Raw genomic sequence first — 16536 nt, 5'->3', positions numbered from 1 at the left:
GTTGATCGGAAAAATGCTTACAGCTCAGCCACCGCCCTGCTGCTATCACTAGCTGATCGTATACACAATGCAGAGAAAAATACAAGAGAATACAGATATATTTTAGTTGCAGATGTGTACCTACAAGTTCCGCAGTCTGCAATAGGTTCTTTGTAAAACAAAGAGAATAAAGTTGTTTATCATACTTTATTAAGGCAAAAAAAGTAAAATTTAAAAATGTACCATCAGTTTTCATTTAAATTTTACACAGCAAAGCAAACAATTTAATTTTTTAAATTATTTATTTAAATAACATAAAAAAACTGTATCACACTAGTTACTTGCAATCATTCACTTTTTTAAATTTTGTCGTAACTGATCGAAGTCCGCTAGCAAATGGATCAACACAGCAGTTGTTAAATAATCTCAAGGTTCGAGGTAAAGAAGAAAAATAGCCGTAGTTGACCTGATGAAATGGAATACAAAACATTGGGGACTTCTGACGTCTTTGATATATGTTCACACCAATGGACTGGATGATAGCCGGACAGTTATATAAAAAGTGTCAAGATATCGGAGTAGGTTCATCTATCATAAAAGGCTCACATAGCAGATCATAATTAATGCCATAGTTGTTGGAGATATTTTTACCGGCTTCATATGCTAAGGATTTCAGAAATGTGAAGACCAGACTACCGATTCATACTCAAGTGTAAAAAAAATGTCTTCCAGCTGACCCAAAAGGGCAAATATGAGTCCAAGGTCCCTAACTTTGGTGACGTTTTGTAGTTAATAATATATCAATTTTGAAAAGTGTTTGTTAAGCGAGAGAAGGTAATACTAAAACACATTCCAAAATTGAGATCTAGACCATTTGCTCTCTATTAAGGTCGCTCTGAAAGAGCTGAGCATCTATAAATGATTCAATTGTTTTATAAAATTTAATATCATTTGCAAAGGCAAATGGTCAGAATACAGAACCACATCACTCAGGTTTCTTATTAGCCTAGGTGTAAACCCTGATGGGCACCCGAGTGCACCACAGTTTCTCCGGAAATATAATTGTTAATTCGGACCTGTTAAAAAGCTGTCACAAAATTCAACCAGAGTACCACCCAGTCCCATGGGCTGATTGACTCTGTCAAATGCCTTTGAAAAATCCGGGTAGACACCTTCCACCTGTTTAGACTCAAGCACTCAACAGATCTTGTTGATAAATGAGCACATCAGTCACACCCATTTTTTTTTTACAGTGACAGGAAAAACGATGACAGAATAGCTTATCAAAAAGTTTGGGAATGACACATTGTATATATATATATATATATATATATATATATATATATATATATATATATATATATATATATATATATATATATATATATATATATATATATATATATATATATGATGACACTATATTCCGGGATATCATCCGTTCGCTCGTTGAACTCCGACTGGAATCCTGCATCCGACTGGAATCCTGCAAATCTTGCATCCGACTGGAATCCTGCAGACGTTTCGCCAAAATCTCACTTGGCATCTTCAAAGCTCGCGCTCCGAAAACACTTCGAACACGGAGCGCGAGCATTGAAGATGCCAAGTGAGATTTTGGCGAAACGTCTGCAGGATTCCAGTCGGATGCAAGATTTGCAGGATTCCAGTCGGAGTTCAACGAGCGAACGGATGATATCCCGGAATATAGTGTCATCACATTTTTCCATCCGTGAATCAATACGTGAGGATATATATATATATATATATATATATATATATATATATATATATATATATATATATATATATATATATATATATATAGTTACTAGCATTGCTTCTGTCAGCATTCTTATCAATTGCCGTTAATTTCCAGTAATCAGGAAAAACAGCAGATGATAGAGAAGCATAAAAAATCTGGTGGTGTAGATTAGTATCCTTTTTCTCTAGTGGAAAACACGCTGGGGTTGCAACAACTGTGTTTCGGTTTTAATATATAATATGAAAATTTTAACCTTTCAACAGATATCTGTAAAATAAAAAAATATTATTATTTTACGAACAATAATTTAACCTCTGTTAAATTGTCAAAAACTCTAAATTTCACAACTATGTAACGGGATAACGGAAAATTACACATACCTGGCCGAATTTAAAGTCAGACAAAACATCTTCTTCGGCATTAAATTCGGAAACATTTATTTTTTTGGACAAGGCGAGTGAAAAAGTGTATCAGTGAAAGTTTTCGAATTTGAGGAATATATTCTATCGGTCTGGAGGGTCCCCAGGGAGAGACAAAAACATATTCAAAGAAAAAGCTCCGGGTCCCTGGAACGATACGAAAGCAAAGGAGCCGACAAGTCTCGAAAAGTATGCCGGGCAGTGCGTCTCTTCTTTCCGGGAACTTTTTATGTTCTATTTTGTTTTCCGTCGAACACGTTAATACTCGCTATATGCTTTTCACGGTGCAGAAACAATTAAAATATAAACGCTTTCGACGTGTTCCAAAAGTGAATACGCCGCTTCTAGATAAAGAAAATAATAACCGATAACAACAAGTTCATCCAAACCGACATTTTATATTAAACTGAAGGGCCTTTGCTTTGAAAAATACAACTGCGCCCTGAATGACGCAACTTGTTAATACGCCTTTGTACGACGGAAAAACATCGGCAAAGATTTTCCGTGCCTAACTCGTATCAACATTTTCCAGAAGCGAAATAACTACATTTACGAAAGTACAACGAAATAAATAGTCCGACAACGAGGCATTTAATTCAACTGTTTGTAAGTTCATAATTAGTTTTAACTTCTAATTATTTAGGTACCTTTGAGGATAGAATAGAGAAAAACTGAAAGGATGCAATTATTACACCTTTCATAATTAAAATATTAGAATAATAGAAATCCAATCGATATTTGGTAATATTTGCATCTTTCAATTCATAATTAAATTTTTTATTATTTATTTTGGCACATGATTCTTCCCGGTATTTAAAGACGTATTCACCGGTCTTGGCCAAGATGGGACGTTTTTTCCTTATAACAATTAGCACAGCTAACTCCAGTCACGACCCACGACTCTTCTTATAATTGAGCATGTATGAAAAATGGCACCTTTTAACATTGGCTTATGTAACTCCCAGTCGAGGCCCAGGGTTGATGGGCTATTTTATCAGTCTTAAAAATAAGAATTAGGTCGGAAATATTATTCGCTATCAGAGGTTCTTTGAGAATTTTCCTATTCTCACCTCATCCTCACAGACAGGTCGGGGCTGGTATTGATAGTATTTTCGCCGCCATCACAGAACATCCTGCTACTATCTGGTCCCAAATACATGGCACAAATGACACTTTACATCTTCGAGCCGTGAACCCAATATGTATATTCTTGTGGCAATGATCTGACCTTGTATTGCCGAAATAAAACCTTCGGTTTCCGGGAATAAGTTGCTGGATCGCAAATACGAAGTTACGAGGTTAGCCCAAAATTTCCCGGCCTGACATAGATGCAGCTCCAGAATCACGATAAAACTTTGTCTTCTTCTAAATATATATCTTAATAGACTGCAAAAAAAAATGAAGTCTTGCGTCAAATAGGTTTTTATTGACAGCATTTTAAACAAGACGTGTCCCAAAAAAACAACGCCGTGTCGAGTGTGCATTTTTGGTTAGTTTTTGACAAAAGAAAGGTTAGCATCTAAAATTATTAAAGAAAGGCTGGATGGTGTGTACGGCCAAAGTTCTCCTTCGTATTCTGTAGTGAAAGAATGGGCAAAACGTTTTCGAATGGGACAGGAGTCCCTTGAAGATGATTCAAGAACTGGTCGACCAGTGGAGGTCATAACGGAATAGATTGTTGCGATTGTGGAAGAGGTGGTATTGAGTGATAGACGTTTAAAGGTCAAGGAAATCTCAGAAATTACTAAGCTTTCTGATACAAGTGTTCGTCGAATCCTGCATGATCGTTTAGGTATGCATAAGGTTAGTGCAAGATGGGTTCCTAAAAACCTTTCGGCTATTCAAAACCAACGCCGTGTCGAGTGTGCGCGGTCTTTTTTGGAACTCTGTGAGTCGGAACCGAAGCCTGTGATAGAAGCTATTGTGACGGGGGATGAAACTATGGTTCTCTCTTATGACCCTCTATCGAAAAAAGAATTAATGGAGTGGCGTCGTAAGGGTGAAGCACCTCCAAGAAAATTCATAGGCTGCCAGTCAACAATGGTGATGGCCACGATCATTTGGGGTTGTGAAGGAATTCTACTGATAGATTTTAAAGAAACTAATACCACTGTCAATGGTAAATATTACACAACATTATTACATAAATTGCGAGACTGCAGACCAGAGGCACGATAATGCACCTCTCCATACTGCTGGTGTTGCACAAGCTGCCATTTTAGAGTGTGGGTTCCAACAGATAAATCATCCTCCTTATAGTTCAGATATGGCCCCAGCGAGTATTATTTGTTTGGATATTTGAAAAAGGACTTACGTGGACCGCGGGTTAACGATGATGTTGAGTTAAAAGCTTATTTTGCAGACAAACCAAAAGAATATTTGAGGGATTGAGTTCTTATTTAAGTTAAGTGAGATTATATTGAAAAATACTAAAAAATTGTTACTCTACTTTGTTTCTTTCATATTCAGGCCGAGAAATTTTGGCGCTACCCTCGTATTTCCCATGAAGTGCTTTACCAGGTCATATGTGGAGTTTTTCTGCCTGTGCAGGGTTGTCCTGCCTATTTGCAAGTTTTAACGTTCGGAAATTCTCTACCTGTTTGCCATCGAAAACCACAACGCCTGGCATACGTTTATGGGAAGATCAAACCCTTCCAATGAAGATTTTGGGTGGCGAACTCGATGTTTTCGGAACTCAGTTCTTGTGCTGGTCTTCATTTCGTTGAGTTCCGTTCTTGTCCATGAGATAATCCCAAAATTATAGCTTATGGGCGAAGTTGCACATACGTTAATCGCATTTCGGAACGAAGGATTGAACGGAATATCTATGGCTTGTAGATATCCAGCTCCTTCCATTTTTCTTCTTCTTCCATGCGCTCTACGACACGCTGATCTGAACTTACCCCATAATCCTGATGTAGGTTCCACGCACCCCTTTTCATGCCGCCCATCTTGAATTTCTCCAGCCCAAACTTCATACTGCAACACAAATGAATAAGATTCTCAATTGTGCAGGCGTTTTGGAGTACAACTTGAGATCGTCCATGGACCAAACATGGCTAAATGATCTGTTGAGGTGTGGCATCGGATATCCCTTGTCCATTCTGTTGAGCATCCCAGTTAGTGGCTTGAACGCTAAACTATGTGCCCATTAACTTTATAGAGGTTGAGGATATCAATTAACCAAGAGTGTGGCACACTTTCAAATGCTTTCTTATAGTCAATGTAGGCATAGTCAATTTTATAATAATAATAATTATTATTTACTCTTTATCAGAAATTGCACTTCTACAACAAGGAATCCATATCAGAGATTCTTCTTCTTCAGGTGCCAAGCAGATTTCTGCGTGGGCGTTCATCGCCTTCTTATCAGATGGTTCTGTTAATTGCAGCATTCTGTAGCGTTTGGAAGTCACTTATCCCTGTCCATTGTCGGATATTTCTTAGCCACGATAACTTTCTTCTGCCTATTCCCCTTTTTCCTCCTTCAATTTTACCTTGAAGAATGAGACGCTGAAAGTGGTATCGCTCTCCTCGGATTATATGTCCGAGATAGCCTGTTTTCCTTTTCTTGATGTTCTCGAATAGTTCTCGCTCTGCCAGGCCGGCTCTTCTTAGGATATCCTCATTCCTCACGTAATCGACCCAAGACACCCTTAACATACGTCGTAGAATCCACATTTCGAAAGCCTCAATTTTGTTGATGGTTTGTGCCCTCAGTGTCCATGCCTCGACACCATATAGGAGGACGGACCAGACATAGCATTTCACCATTCTATATCTGAGGCCAAAGTTCAAGTTCTTGTCTGTAATGAATTTTCCGAGCCTCAAAAAGGTTGTCCTAGCCTGCTCGATCCTACATCCTATCTCTTGATCCGGGTCCCATCCTTTATTGATCATGCATCCCAGGTATTTAAATTGTGTGACCTGTTCGATGTTTTCTTCATTGATATGTATTCGCGCATTAGGAATATCGCTCCTACTAACGATCATAACCTTGGTTTTTCTGATGTTAATTTTTAAGCCTAATATTGTGCTTTCTTCATTGACCTGCGTTAGCAGACTCTGGAGATCCTGTGCATTGTCTGCCAATATCACGGTGTCGTCTGCGTACCGGATATTGTTGATGGGGATTCCGTTTATCTTGATACCAAGAGGACTACCCGAGATGGACTCGGAGAATGCCTTTTCTACGTATAGGTTGAATAGCATGGGGGACAGGATGCATCCTTGACGAACGCCCTTTTTGATTTCGAAATCTTCGGTTGTTCCAGCGTTGCTCACTCGAACCTCCGCTCTCTGGTGCCAGTACAGATTACCGATCAACCTTATATCTTTTCCATCTAGTCCCAGTTCTCCAAGGTATGTCATCAGAAGGTCGTGTTTAACGTTGTCGAACGCTTTCTCGTAATCGATGAAGCACATAAAGACATCCTTTCTTTGATCCTGTCAATTTTGGACCAACGTCTGAAGACTGAATATGGCTTCTCTAGTTCCAAACCCGCTCTTGAATCCGAACTGACTAGCCCCACTCACTTCCTCACATTTCCGATAGAGCCTTGTGTGAAGTATTCGCAGAAAAAGTTTTAGAAAATGGCTCATTAAACTAATCAGACGATAATCCTTACATGATGTTGCGCTGTTCACCTTTGGCATTGCAACGAACGTAGAGCGGAGCCAATCCGCTGGGAAGTGTCCGGAATCATAGATGTTATTAAAAGGTGTCACGATCTTTTCCAAGTTTTGTTCGCTGACTAAATGAAGCGTGTCTGAGAACATATCGTCGGGGCCCGGAGCTTTGTTATTTTTCATCAGCTTGATGGCATGTGTGACTTCGCTCCTCAGTATGCTCGGTCCTGAGAGAGTAGATATCTCTATTGGGGGATTATCTGGTCTATCGTCGTTGAAAAGACGAATTGTGTATTCTTTCCATACCTGCAGCAATTCCTCAGGTTCTGTCACTATTTCATTGTGTTGGTTTTTAATGAGGCTAAGCGGTCTGTTGTTGTATAACCCCGCTATTTCTTTTACTTTTTTATGAAGGTGAAAACTATCCCCAAGCCTGCAAAGGCCTTCGGCCTCTAGGCATCTTTCATGTAGCCATTTCTCTTTTGCCGCTCTGATCTCATTTCGTATTCGTCTTTGAAGAGCTCCATATCTGTTGTAATCGTTCTGGGTTTTACATTGCCTTCGTTCCTCCATCAGTTTTAGGATATCTTCGGTCATCCACTTGTTTTTACTTGTTGTTTTTTCTTTCAAGAGAAACTTTTCGTTTGTGGTTGTAAAGGCTCGCTTGAGATCGAGCCAGTACCTGTCAGTGTCGTTGGTGTTGACAACGTTTTCTAGTTCTTTATTAAGATGGTCCTCATATGATAGTCTTGTTTTTTCAACTTTTAATTTTTGTAGGTCGAATGTCTTCCTAAGGCTCTTTCTCTTAGGTTTGGCTAGACGTAGAACAATGTTGGCGCACACCGGGTTGTGGTCTGATGCGATATCGGCACCCGGCATTGTAGAAATTTTGGTGATGTAATTTCGAAACCTTCTGTTAATTATGATGTAGTCTATTTGATTTCGAACAACGTGATAATTATTGTCTTGTGGGGATTTCCAGGTGTATAGTCGTCTTGCCGGGAGTTTGAACCATGTGTTTGCGATCATAAGATTGTTTTCCTCGCAGTACTGAACCAGCCCTTCGCCCCTGTTGTTTCTCTCACCCAAACCCCAGTCGCCAACCACTGACCCCGTCCTGCCCCTGCCAACTTTGGCATTAAAATCTCCAAGAACTATATTTATTTCATTAGTCCTTGTGAGTTTCAAGGCCGTATCTATTTGTTTATAGAAGTCTTCGACTTCTTGTTCAGGTTTGTCTGCTGTCGGAGCGTAAACCTGGATAATATTGATGTTTAGAGGCTTGCCAAGTATCTGGACGAAAGCCACTCTCTCGGAGATTGGGATAAAGCACTTCATAGATTTCTGCAGATTCTCGTTCATCAAGATACCAACACCGTGTTGATTACGATTAGCATTGTCACCAGAGTAGTAGAAGACTTTTCCTCCTGATTTGACCATTCCACTTCCAGGCCATCGGACCTCACATACTCCAAGGATCTCTATTTTCATTCTGTCCATTTCTTGAATCAAATTATCGAGCCTTCCAGCTGCAAATAATGTTCTAACATTCCAGGTCGCTATTTTCGTTATCTTATCCAGTTGGAACCGGGGGATTCTTCGCACCTCCTGACCATTTAAGGTCTGCCCGGGACTGGAGGCCATTTGTGTTTGAGTTTCCAACATGATAAGAGTTTATCGGATGAATATCCTGGGGATATCTAGAGAGATCTTTAATGCAGTGGTTTCCCGTTGCCTTCTGCATTCCCCTGCCGTTGACCATCTGCTGGTTCTTCCGCCTTTGAAACGATTTCTCATTTCTGGGACAAGAGAGTGCCCCGACTCCTCTCAGTTCTTCCACCCGAAGCTGTTGACCGACAGGGGGGGACTGCTTATACCGGCAGTCATTCGGTGCTTTGAATTTACTCCTAGAAGCCTAGGTTGCCACTTACGCCGATTCCGCCGAATCGAAGCTTTCTTCTTCGCCTTCACCGCCGATGTGGTCTTCATCCGTAACCCTGGACAAGGGGCCCTTACAAGGTGCTATCAGCCGGGGCCAGCTGAACCTAGGTTTTTTAGCGAGGTGTTACTCCTCGATCCCTCCTCCTTCCTTGCCCCTTGTGTGGCAAGGCCCCAGGCTTGGGACTGGCATAGCGGAGTTTACATAAGCCTAAAAAAAACAAAATAGCAAGCTAATAGGGAGATATCAACATGTGATTTCAAATACACAAATCACACAAAACCTCGTTTCTTTGAAAGTTCTTTAATACATTTATAATCAGGTAAGCAAGACGTTTGGTTCCACGTGAGTCCAAATTATTTAAAGCGCTAATAAAGGCTATTGAAAAACTCCATGGTAGGGATAGCATATACATCGGGCAAGTGAATGGAAGGTGGTAGATTGCTTCAAATTGATTAGTGCGATACCAAGACCAGAAATATTGTGTTTTTACAACCGACCAAATGATCAACTTTGCCTAGTCTTTGTTACTCCAAAATCGCAGTCCCTTATAGAATACCCTGTCGAGCAGACCCTTACCGTAACCATTCCAGGACCGTTCTAGGAATTTGTCGATCTACACTAACAAGCGGGATATAAGTATGTTTTCAATCTACATAAAGAAATCAGTACAAAGTAACAATTTATTACGTTATATTTCATTACATTTCTACATAGTAGCTTTATTAATATACAAAATATTAAATATAATAATAAAGTATCAGTCACTTAAAAAATCGTCACTATCGCTACTATCGTCACCTAGTTCAATGATCAACTCCGCCACTAATCGTTCTCGAAAAATATTTTCTTCTTTTATTACTAGTTTTTTACAATTCGACTAGCTTTTTACTGATATTTGAGCTACCTTTTGCCGAATTACTTTCGTGGTACAATCACTAAATTTTGATGCAGTGTTTTCTTCGTATATGCGCTTTCAACTCAGAGCAAATCTCAATCGGGTTAAATACACAATGATACGGGGATAATCTCAAGATTTCATGTCCGTTTTGTTGTGCTATCGACTCCATTTTGTAGTATTCATTAAAATGTTTTATTTTTAATAATTACAGAAGTTGTTTTTTCGCGTAGCTCTCGTCAAAATACAAATCATTTTCGTAGAGAAATTCTTTAATTTCTTCTTTACCTGAAGAAATATTTCGAATTTTTCTAATTTAGTTTGAATGATACGATTCATTATCCAACATAATAACGGTATTTACACTTGACTCTGTGACGTTTTTGACAAGTAGAACAATGTTATTAATCGACAGACACAAACTTAGCAGTAAGATAAATAGAGTACAGTTACTTACAATTTCAACTAAGTACTTGTAATAATTGTAATAATTACAACGATAATAGCGATAGTGATACTGATATATTATGTGATAAATTTTAAGTAATTTAAGTAGTTGATAAAAATAATTTGTAATTTTATTTTAGATTTAAACATAAATACATACATAAATAAATAAATATTGTTTATTATCTTTCCTAACAAAACCTCAAATAATTCAATTCTAAGCAAAGTACTGCCTGTTCGGCCATATTGCATTCTTACAGCTTGCCCATATCACTTGATAAAATAAACGCATCTACTTATTTGAAAATATCCGGAAGCATCAATGCTTAATCAAATTTAAAGCGGTCCATTTACGTTTCAAATAAGAATACGTTCGTTACGGTCCATCTCAGGGAAGACGTACTTCATGCAGAATAAACGTCTATTGAAATGAGTTTTACCACTGTCCTTCGAAGGGGCTCTAAAATACTTAAAAAGTCAAAGCAATAAATGCAGAATATTTTTGGTCCTACAATAAATACGGAGCAAATCTGATCAGGTTTAATGAAGTAAGTATAGGAAAATTTTAGAAAGATGTAATTACTCAATCTTAATTGTGCGATGGATATTGGCAATTGGCAATTTAAATAGCTGAGCTGATCAGAGGGTGCAAAGCTTGAGTAAGAATCTGTCACGAGTGTGAACCGGCTGCAATGTTAATATCTGCTTCAAAAAGTTTTGTTTTAAAACATTCTAAGATATCATATTTTTGTCGTCTTACGTCCACTCACCATAACCCAACTCACGAAACAACTCTCTAATCTGACATACCCACTTGAATTTGCCTTGTGTTATTGATCAGGGATAGCTGGCCATCAAAACGCAGTCTCAGGAGACGACTGTTGTCCATTCTTAACACTTTCGTAAGAAAGGTGAGACAAGATTTATAGTTTGGTAAATTCAGTATGTGGAACATGTTTCAAGGTGAAGCAAAGCACTTGAAGTTAATTTAGGAAGTTACAATAATCATTTAAAAAAGTCGGTCTATACTACCTCAAGTATGTCGGTATAACGTATATCCCAAATTAGAAGACATCCGTAAAAAATATTTAGTATTGCTGTTTGGTATATTTTTTGAATTGCGTCTCTAAACAAGGAGACGAGACGAGAATTTTTGCACCAAGGTAATTAAACCTTTTAACCACATCCAGCCTTGAATCATCCAAGATAAGTTTGGTTGGGTTGCCGAGGGAGAGTTCCTAAAGCACATAACTTTAGTTTTTTGAGCATTGATTGTAAGGGAATTTTCATTTGCGTACCTGGCCAGACAAGTCAACAACTTCTGTAAGTGAGTATCTGATTCAGGTAATAAAACGACATCGTCTGCGTAGTATGCTCTGAAAAGAGTCCATCGAAAAAAACTCAATATCCGCAAGAAACATCGAAAAAAAGTTGACTTTTTTGTGGATCATAGGGAACAGCACTTGACCCCAAGATGACGAGACAGAAATATGTTATTGAGTAGTGAACACAGATATCTGGTAGGTTTTTCAAAAATTCGTACGGCATTAGGTCTATACCAGGGGTCTTATTGGGCTTACAATTAAATTAAACGCCTAAGTTTAAACCACAATTTTTATATTACCGTCTGAGGTCTTAATAAAAGTAAATTAGGAGAATAATTATGACGCCCTACATAAATAAAATAACTCCTGGAAATAATGTCGACATGGATAATAATTTTACGCGCTCATTCATAATTATTAAAAATAGTCTTGATATGAATATGTTCCTGATCATTTGACTGCTTAATATAGAAAAATCGATTTTTTTTGCAATCTTGCCTTTGTGAACCAAAATATAATAAAAATGACTAGTACAATGAACAGAAAATTGTTTTAACGCATGGCACACACTATATTTAAATGCTCCATAGAGAAAGATATTGAACCTTTTCATTGTTTAAACTTTTAATTGCGATATTGACAAAAATACAAAAATTAAATTAAATTATCTAGTAGATATTGGTGCGGTTTGACGTTTGGACAAGCAGACCGTAATTGGGGAAAAAACTTAGGCGTATCGACGCACTAACAGTCGGAAAAGCTATTATGCATACATACACGGACGTGGCTTGCTGAATTCAAAGGAAAATATAATGTCATGCGGAACACATATTTCCGTGGACATCCTCCCCGTCATAATGAAATGATAAGGGCGGAAACTGTGCGGCATCCCTAGCCCAGCAACAGCAACCGAGATCGCTGAGTCTGAAGGCAACGAGCAACGGCAGTATGAAACGTGGGGCACCTTGTCGCTATTTCGCGGTCATTATTATTTGGATTTATTGTTATAATTAGACCTTAAAAACAGTTGAAGCACACGTAACGTTACGTGCGCTCGTTGCTTAAGTCGGCAAGCACGATTTAAGGGTTTAGGCGAAGGTAAGTTTTTTATATTTTTTATACATTATGCTTGTGTTGCTTTATTCTAATTAAATAAACACAAAGCACAACACCCTCCGCCGCTTATTAGATATTTTTTGTCCGACGGGATCATTATTTGGTCAATTTTAAAAAACAGAATTTGAAATAATTCATAACAAACAAACCCTTAAAATACGGCGAAAAATTAAAATAAGGAATTAACCAATTGCAGAAATTTTCGAGTCTAGCTTATAGAACTGGTCCCAGATGGATTTATTGATTCATTTATTTATTTACAATTCCAAAAGCCAATATTAAACATATACGATTTCATGGTCAGGAATACAAAAGAAACTTAACTGGATATTTCCTAAGCTAATATTAAAAATGTGTTACAAAATTTAGGCTTAAGTAGAATAAATCCGTATCACTGTTAACGGCATACTTCTCAAAGCCTATGTGCATCGAAATATTAATGTTATGAATAAAATGAATTAAGTTTTAAGTACCGAAAGTTTTTTTTTGAAAGATTTTGGCAAAATGGCATAGAAGTGCTGTGCTAAATAGTTATAAAAAATAATATTGAGGGGCACTGCCAAAGTCGGAGAATATTTAAAAAAAATTGGCGGCGTGCCATCAGACCTTGGTGCTTTTTTTGGCTCTTTTTGGTCCTTAAGTATAGAAAGAACAGTCCAATTAGCGATTCAACAGATAACAAAACTTAATATAGTCAACCTCTTATTAATAATCAATTTATGGGAATGATGAAATTCAAATTATTTCGCATTTAGCATTAAAGCCGGACGTGCGTATAACGCAAATATCAAAATCAAAACTATCTTGGACCCAAGGAGTATCGATTTTTCTTACTCTGGGCCAGCAGGTACAGAAATCTGAACCTCTCACGGCAATGGCAGCACATCAAATTTCATTTCAGTTGCCACCCTCGCAAGCCGTGCCAGGATATAAAAAAATACGTTTCACAAAAAATAGTCGTTGGTGTCTTCGCTTGTAATCAATTATCTAAGTAGTAATATAAATCTGGTTGACGAGGTTGCCAGATAAACCAACTTAGCAACAAGTCTTTCAATCTGAGGACCTTCTCCAGCACGGTTCAATGCTTAAACTTTTTAGCTCATAGCTCATGGATAAAAGCTAAATTGCTGACCTGCCGCGAATGAAAAACAGAATCAAAACTAACCAAGCTCCATTATCTATGCTCATGTCATCTAAAACTTTGTCTAACATTCGGGAATAGTTAACCTAAATCAAAGTGGAGTGAAAAAATCTTATTAACAAGTGCATGCCGTTTTTATCACCAATATGTTCCCCATCCTGTAGTCACAAAATTCCTAATTTATTAAAGTGGTAATATTCATCATTCCCGTTTTTATTGGCTTGTTTGATCTGAAAATGCAATTCCCTTCTTTTGGGAGCATAAACCGTAATAGTAAACTGCGACTTAAAGGTGGTTTTCATTAATAATTATAATATAACATTAATATTCTATTCAAAGGGCGGTAATACCTATGCCCCTAAGTCATAATGTAGATATTAAAAAATGTTTGACTTTTTTTTTATCATGTTTCTTATGAGCAGAACATAAGTATTACAAGAAAATTCAACAAAGCAAACAGTTGAACTGAGGTGGCTTTTACTTAATGAAAATCCATTTAACAAAATAAATAAGAACTAAAAGTTCAGATTTTCACGAAATTATATATTTTCATATGAAAATTGTTTCTACAACACCAAATGTAATATTTATAAACTACCTGCTACTATATATAGCGAAAAATGACTTATTTAATGATGTTGTGAGAATTTAAGTTCATACATTTGAATGTTTCATTTTGTTAATCTGCATAGATTCCAATAAATTTAATTTTCTACTGTTAGGTTAATTTTTCAAGGACACTTCCACAGGCTACTGTAATACTTTTTACAAAACTTCTGGATTCCTCCTGCGTCTCTTCTTGCTGAGCCGGACTTGCTGACGTTTCGCCAATCATCCTATTGGGTTTTTCAGAGCTTGACTGAAACTGTCTCGCATTTTAAAGTAAAAAAACAGACGCAGGAGGAATCCAGAAGTTTTGTAAAAAGTATTAATTTTCTACTTTTTGTGGCAGTATATCAAAAATGTCGTCAAAAATGTGTTTTTCTGTTTTTAAGTTTGTAGCATAATTAGAATCTAGACTATTGTTTTTAAACGCTCTTTTATGTTCGTTAATGCGTTTTTTGAAGGATCTACCTATTTGTCCGATATAAATTTTAGGACAACATCCACATTTCAACCTGTAGCGCCTTATTTTTGACATTTTGGACATTCCGTTTTATTGTTTAAAAATTTTCCTATTGTGTTGTTAGTTCTGAAAGTTATTTTTAAATCACATTTTGACAAATGTTTCATTTCACTGGGTTCTCCTATGTATGTAATTGTTTTAAATTGTACGGTTGAAATGTGGATCTAAAATTTGTATTGGACAAACAGGTAGATGCTTCAAGAAACGCATTAACGAACATAAAAGGGCGTTTAAAAACAATAGTCTAGATTTATATAATTATGCTACACACTTAAACACAGAAAAACACATTTTTGACGACAATTTTGATATTTTACAAACAGCCACAAAAAGTAGAAAATTAAATTTATTGTAAGCCATGGAGATTAACAATATGAGGCATTCAAATGTATTGCTTTCCCCTCAATTATATTTAAATACCTTTATTGAACTTAAATTCTCAACATTAATTAAGGTTTTATTGTCATTTTTCGGTATATATAGTCGCAGGTAGTTTGTAAATATTACATTGACACGGTGTTGTCGAAATTGTCATGTGAAAATATACAATTTCGTGAAAAGCAAACATCTATTATTTTCTGATATTTTGTTTTAGTTGTTTCTAGTACTAGAGCTCCATATGACATCAAATTTACTTTATTCGATGCACTCATCATTTAGATGTGTTTGTTATTAATATTTTCTATAAATAATTGATATCACTAAAAATTGATATTGATGGTATACTACGCATATATCCTCCCAAATTATTCGACAAATTTGCATAATAATTAAACGTCACGAGTTAATTTATAAGTTAAATTATTGCAATAAATTTATGTTTTTGTTTTCAGATCCTGTACTCGAAACCAATATTATATGATATCACCTCTGATCAACTACAAGCGACAATCACACAAAATGAAGATGCATTGTCGTTGAGGAGAAGGTAAGTCTCACTTAGTCATAAGTGAAATATTCTGTTTTCTGAATGGCCATTCTTTTATTAAAGCGCTTAATTTAACAGATTACCACAAGGCGTTTTATGCAATCTTTCACGTCCTCCAGAAATCGCTTTATCAAAGAAATTTAATTTGTAATGTGAAGGTCTAAAATTTAAGAACATTAATTAAGTAACCTAATAAAGTAACAAATTATTTAAGCGAGAGTTGGAGCTCAATTAAAAACGTTAATTATTACCAGTTGGTTTAATGAAATTTTTGATCAATGTTTCGACAAGATGTAGGAGAAAATAAAATATGCACGTAAATTCGTATTGAAAAAGACACTTCGAAGAAACGAAATCTGAGCGAGTAGACTTAACGTTCAAATCGAAAGATTAAAGATTAGCAGGATTTATTTACCCCGCCTTGTTTTTGGAAGCCGACATTAAAATGGTTCTCGCTAAACGCTTTCCGTTCAAAAATAAAATTAAAAGTAAAAATCTTCCAGATCCATTAGAAGTCCGGCGAAAGCAAAACAATAAATTTGCTCCGTTGAGCTTTTCTCAACTTATTCTGCTGTCGAAATTTTACCACGAATCGTTTTTTTTTCCTCTCGATAAAGTGTCCGGAAAACTCCTTCATCATTCAAGGCAAGATATTTTACTCAAATCTAGGTTCATATCATTATTATCCAAAAATGAATATTTTGTGTAAATGATTTTATAACTAATTTTTCCCAAAAAAACTAATTAGTGCAAAATGTGTTTTTTGAAAATCCAGCTTAACTACGCCAAAAATGTACGGCAATCTCAATCTATCTAAATGTCACCTT

At 36.6% G+C, this 16536-nt stretch overlaps 2 protein-coding genes across 2 annotated transcripts in view; one reads left to right on the top strand and one right to left on the bottom strand.

Annotated features, from left to right (window-relative positions):
• The window catches only part of LOC132695774 (uncharacterized), a 29800-nt gene extending 24550 nt beyond the window's left edge, over positions 1-5250 (bottom strand). Inside the window, exon 1 of the mRNA XM_060660229.1 lies at positions 5064-5250. Coding sequence (XP_060516212.1) covers positions 5064-5138 — 75 coding nt within the window. The 5' untranslated portion in view covers positions 5139-5250. The remainder of the gene's footprint in view (positions 1-5063) is intronic.
• Positions 1-16536, top strand: part of LOC132695758 (zwei Ig domain protein zig-8-like) — a 222017-nt gene that overhangs the window by 40301 nt on the left and 165180 nt on the right. Inside the window, exon 2 of the mRNA XM_060660214.1 lies at positions 15615-15709. The gene's annotated coding sequence lies outside the window, so the exon portion shown is untranslated. The remainder of the gene's footprint in view (positions 1-15614; positions 15710-16536) is intronic.

Source organism: Cylas formicarius, unplaced genomic scaffold (assembly GCF_029955315.1).
Source record: "Cylas formicarius isolate icCylForm1 unplaced genomic scaffold, icCylForm1.1 PGA_scaffold_12__32_contigs__length_19106922, whole genome shotgun sequence".
Taxonomy (NCBI): Eukaryota; Metazoa; Arthropoda; class Insecta; order Coleoptera; family Brentidae; genus Cylas; species Cylas formicarius.
The sequence above is the reverse complement of the archived record's forward strand: the minus strand, read 5'-3'. Positions and strand labels throughout refer to the sequence as shown.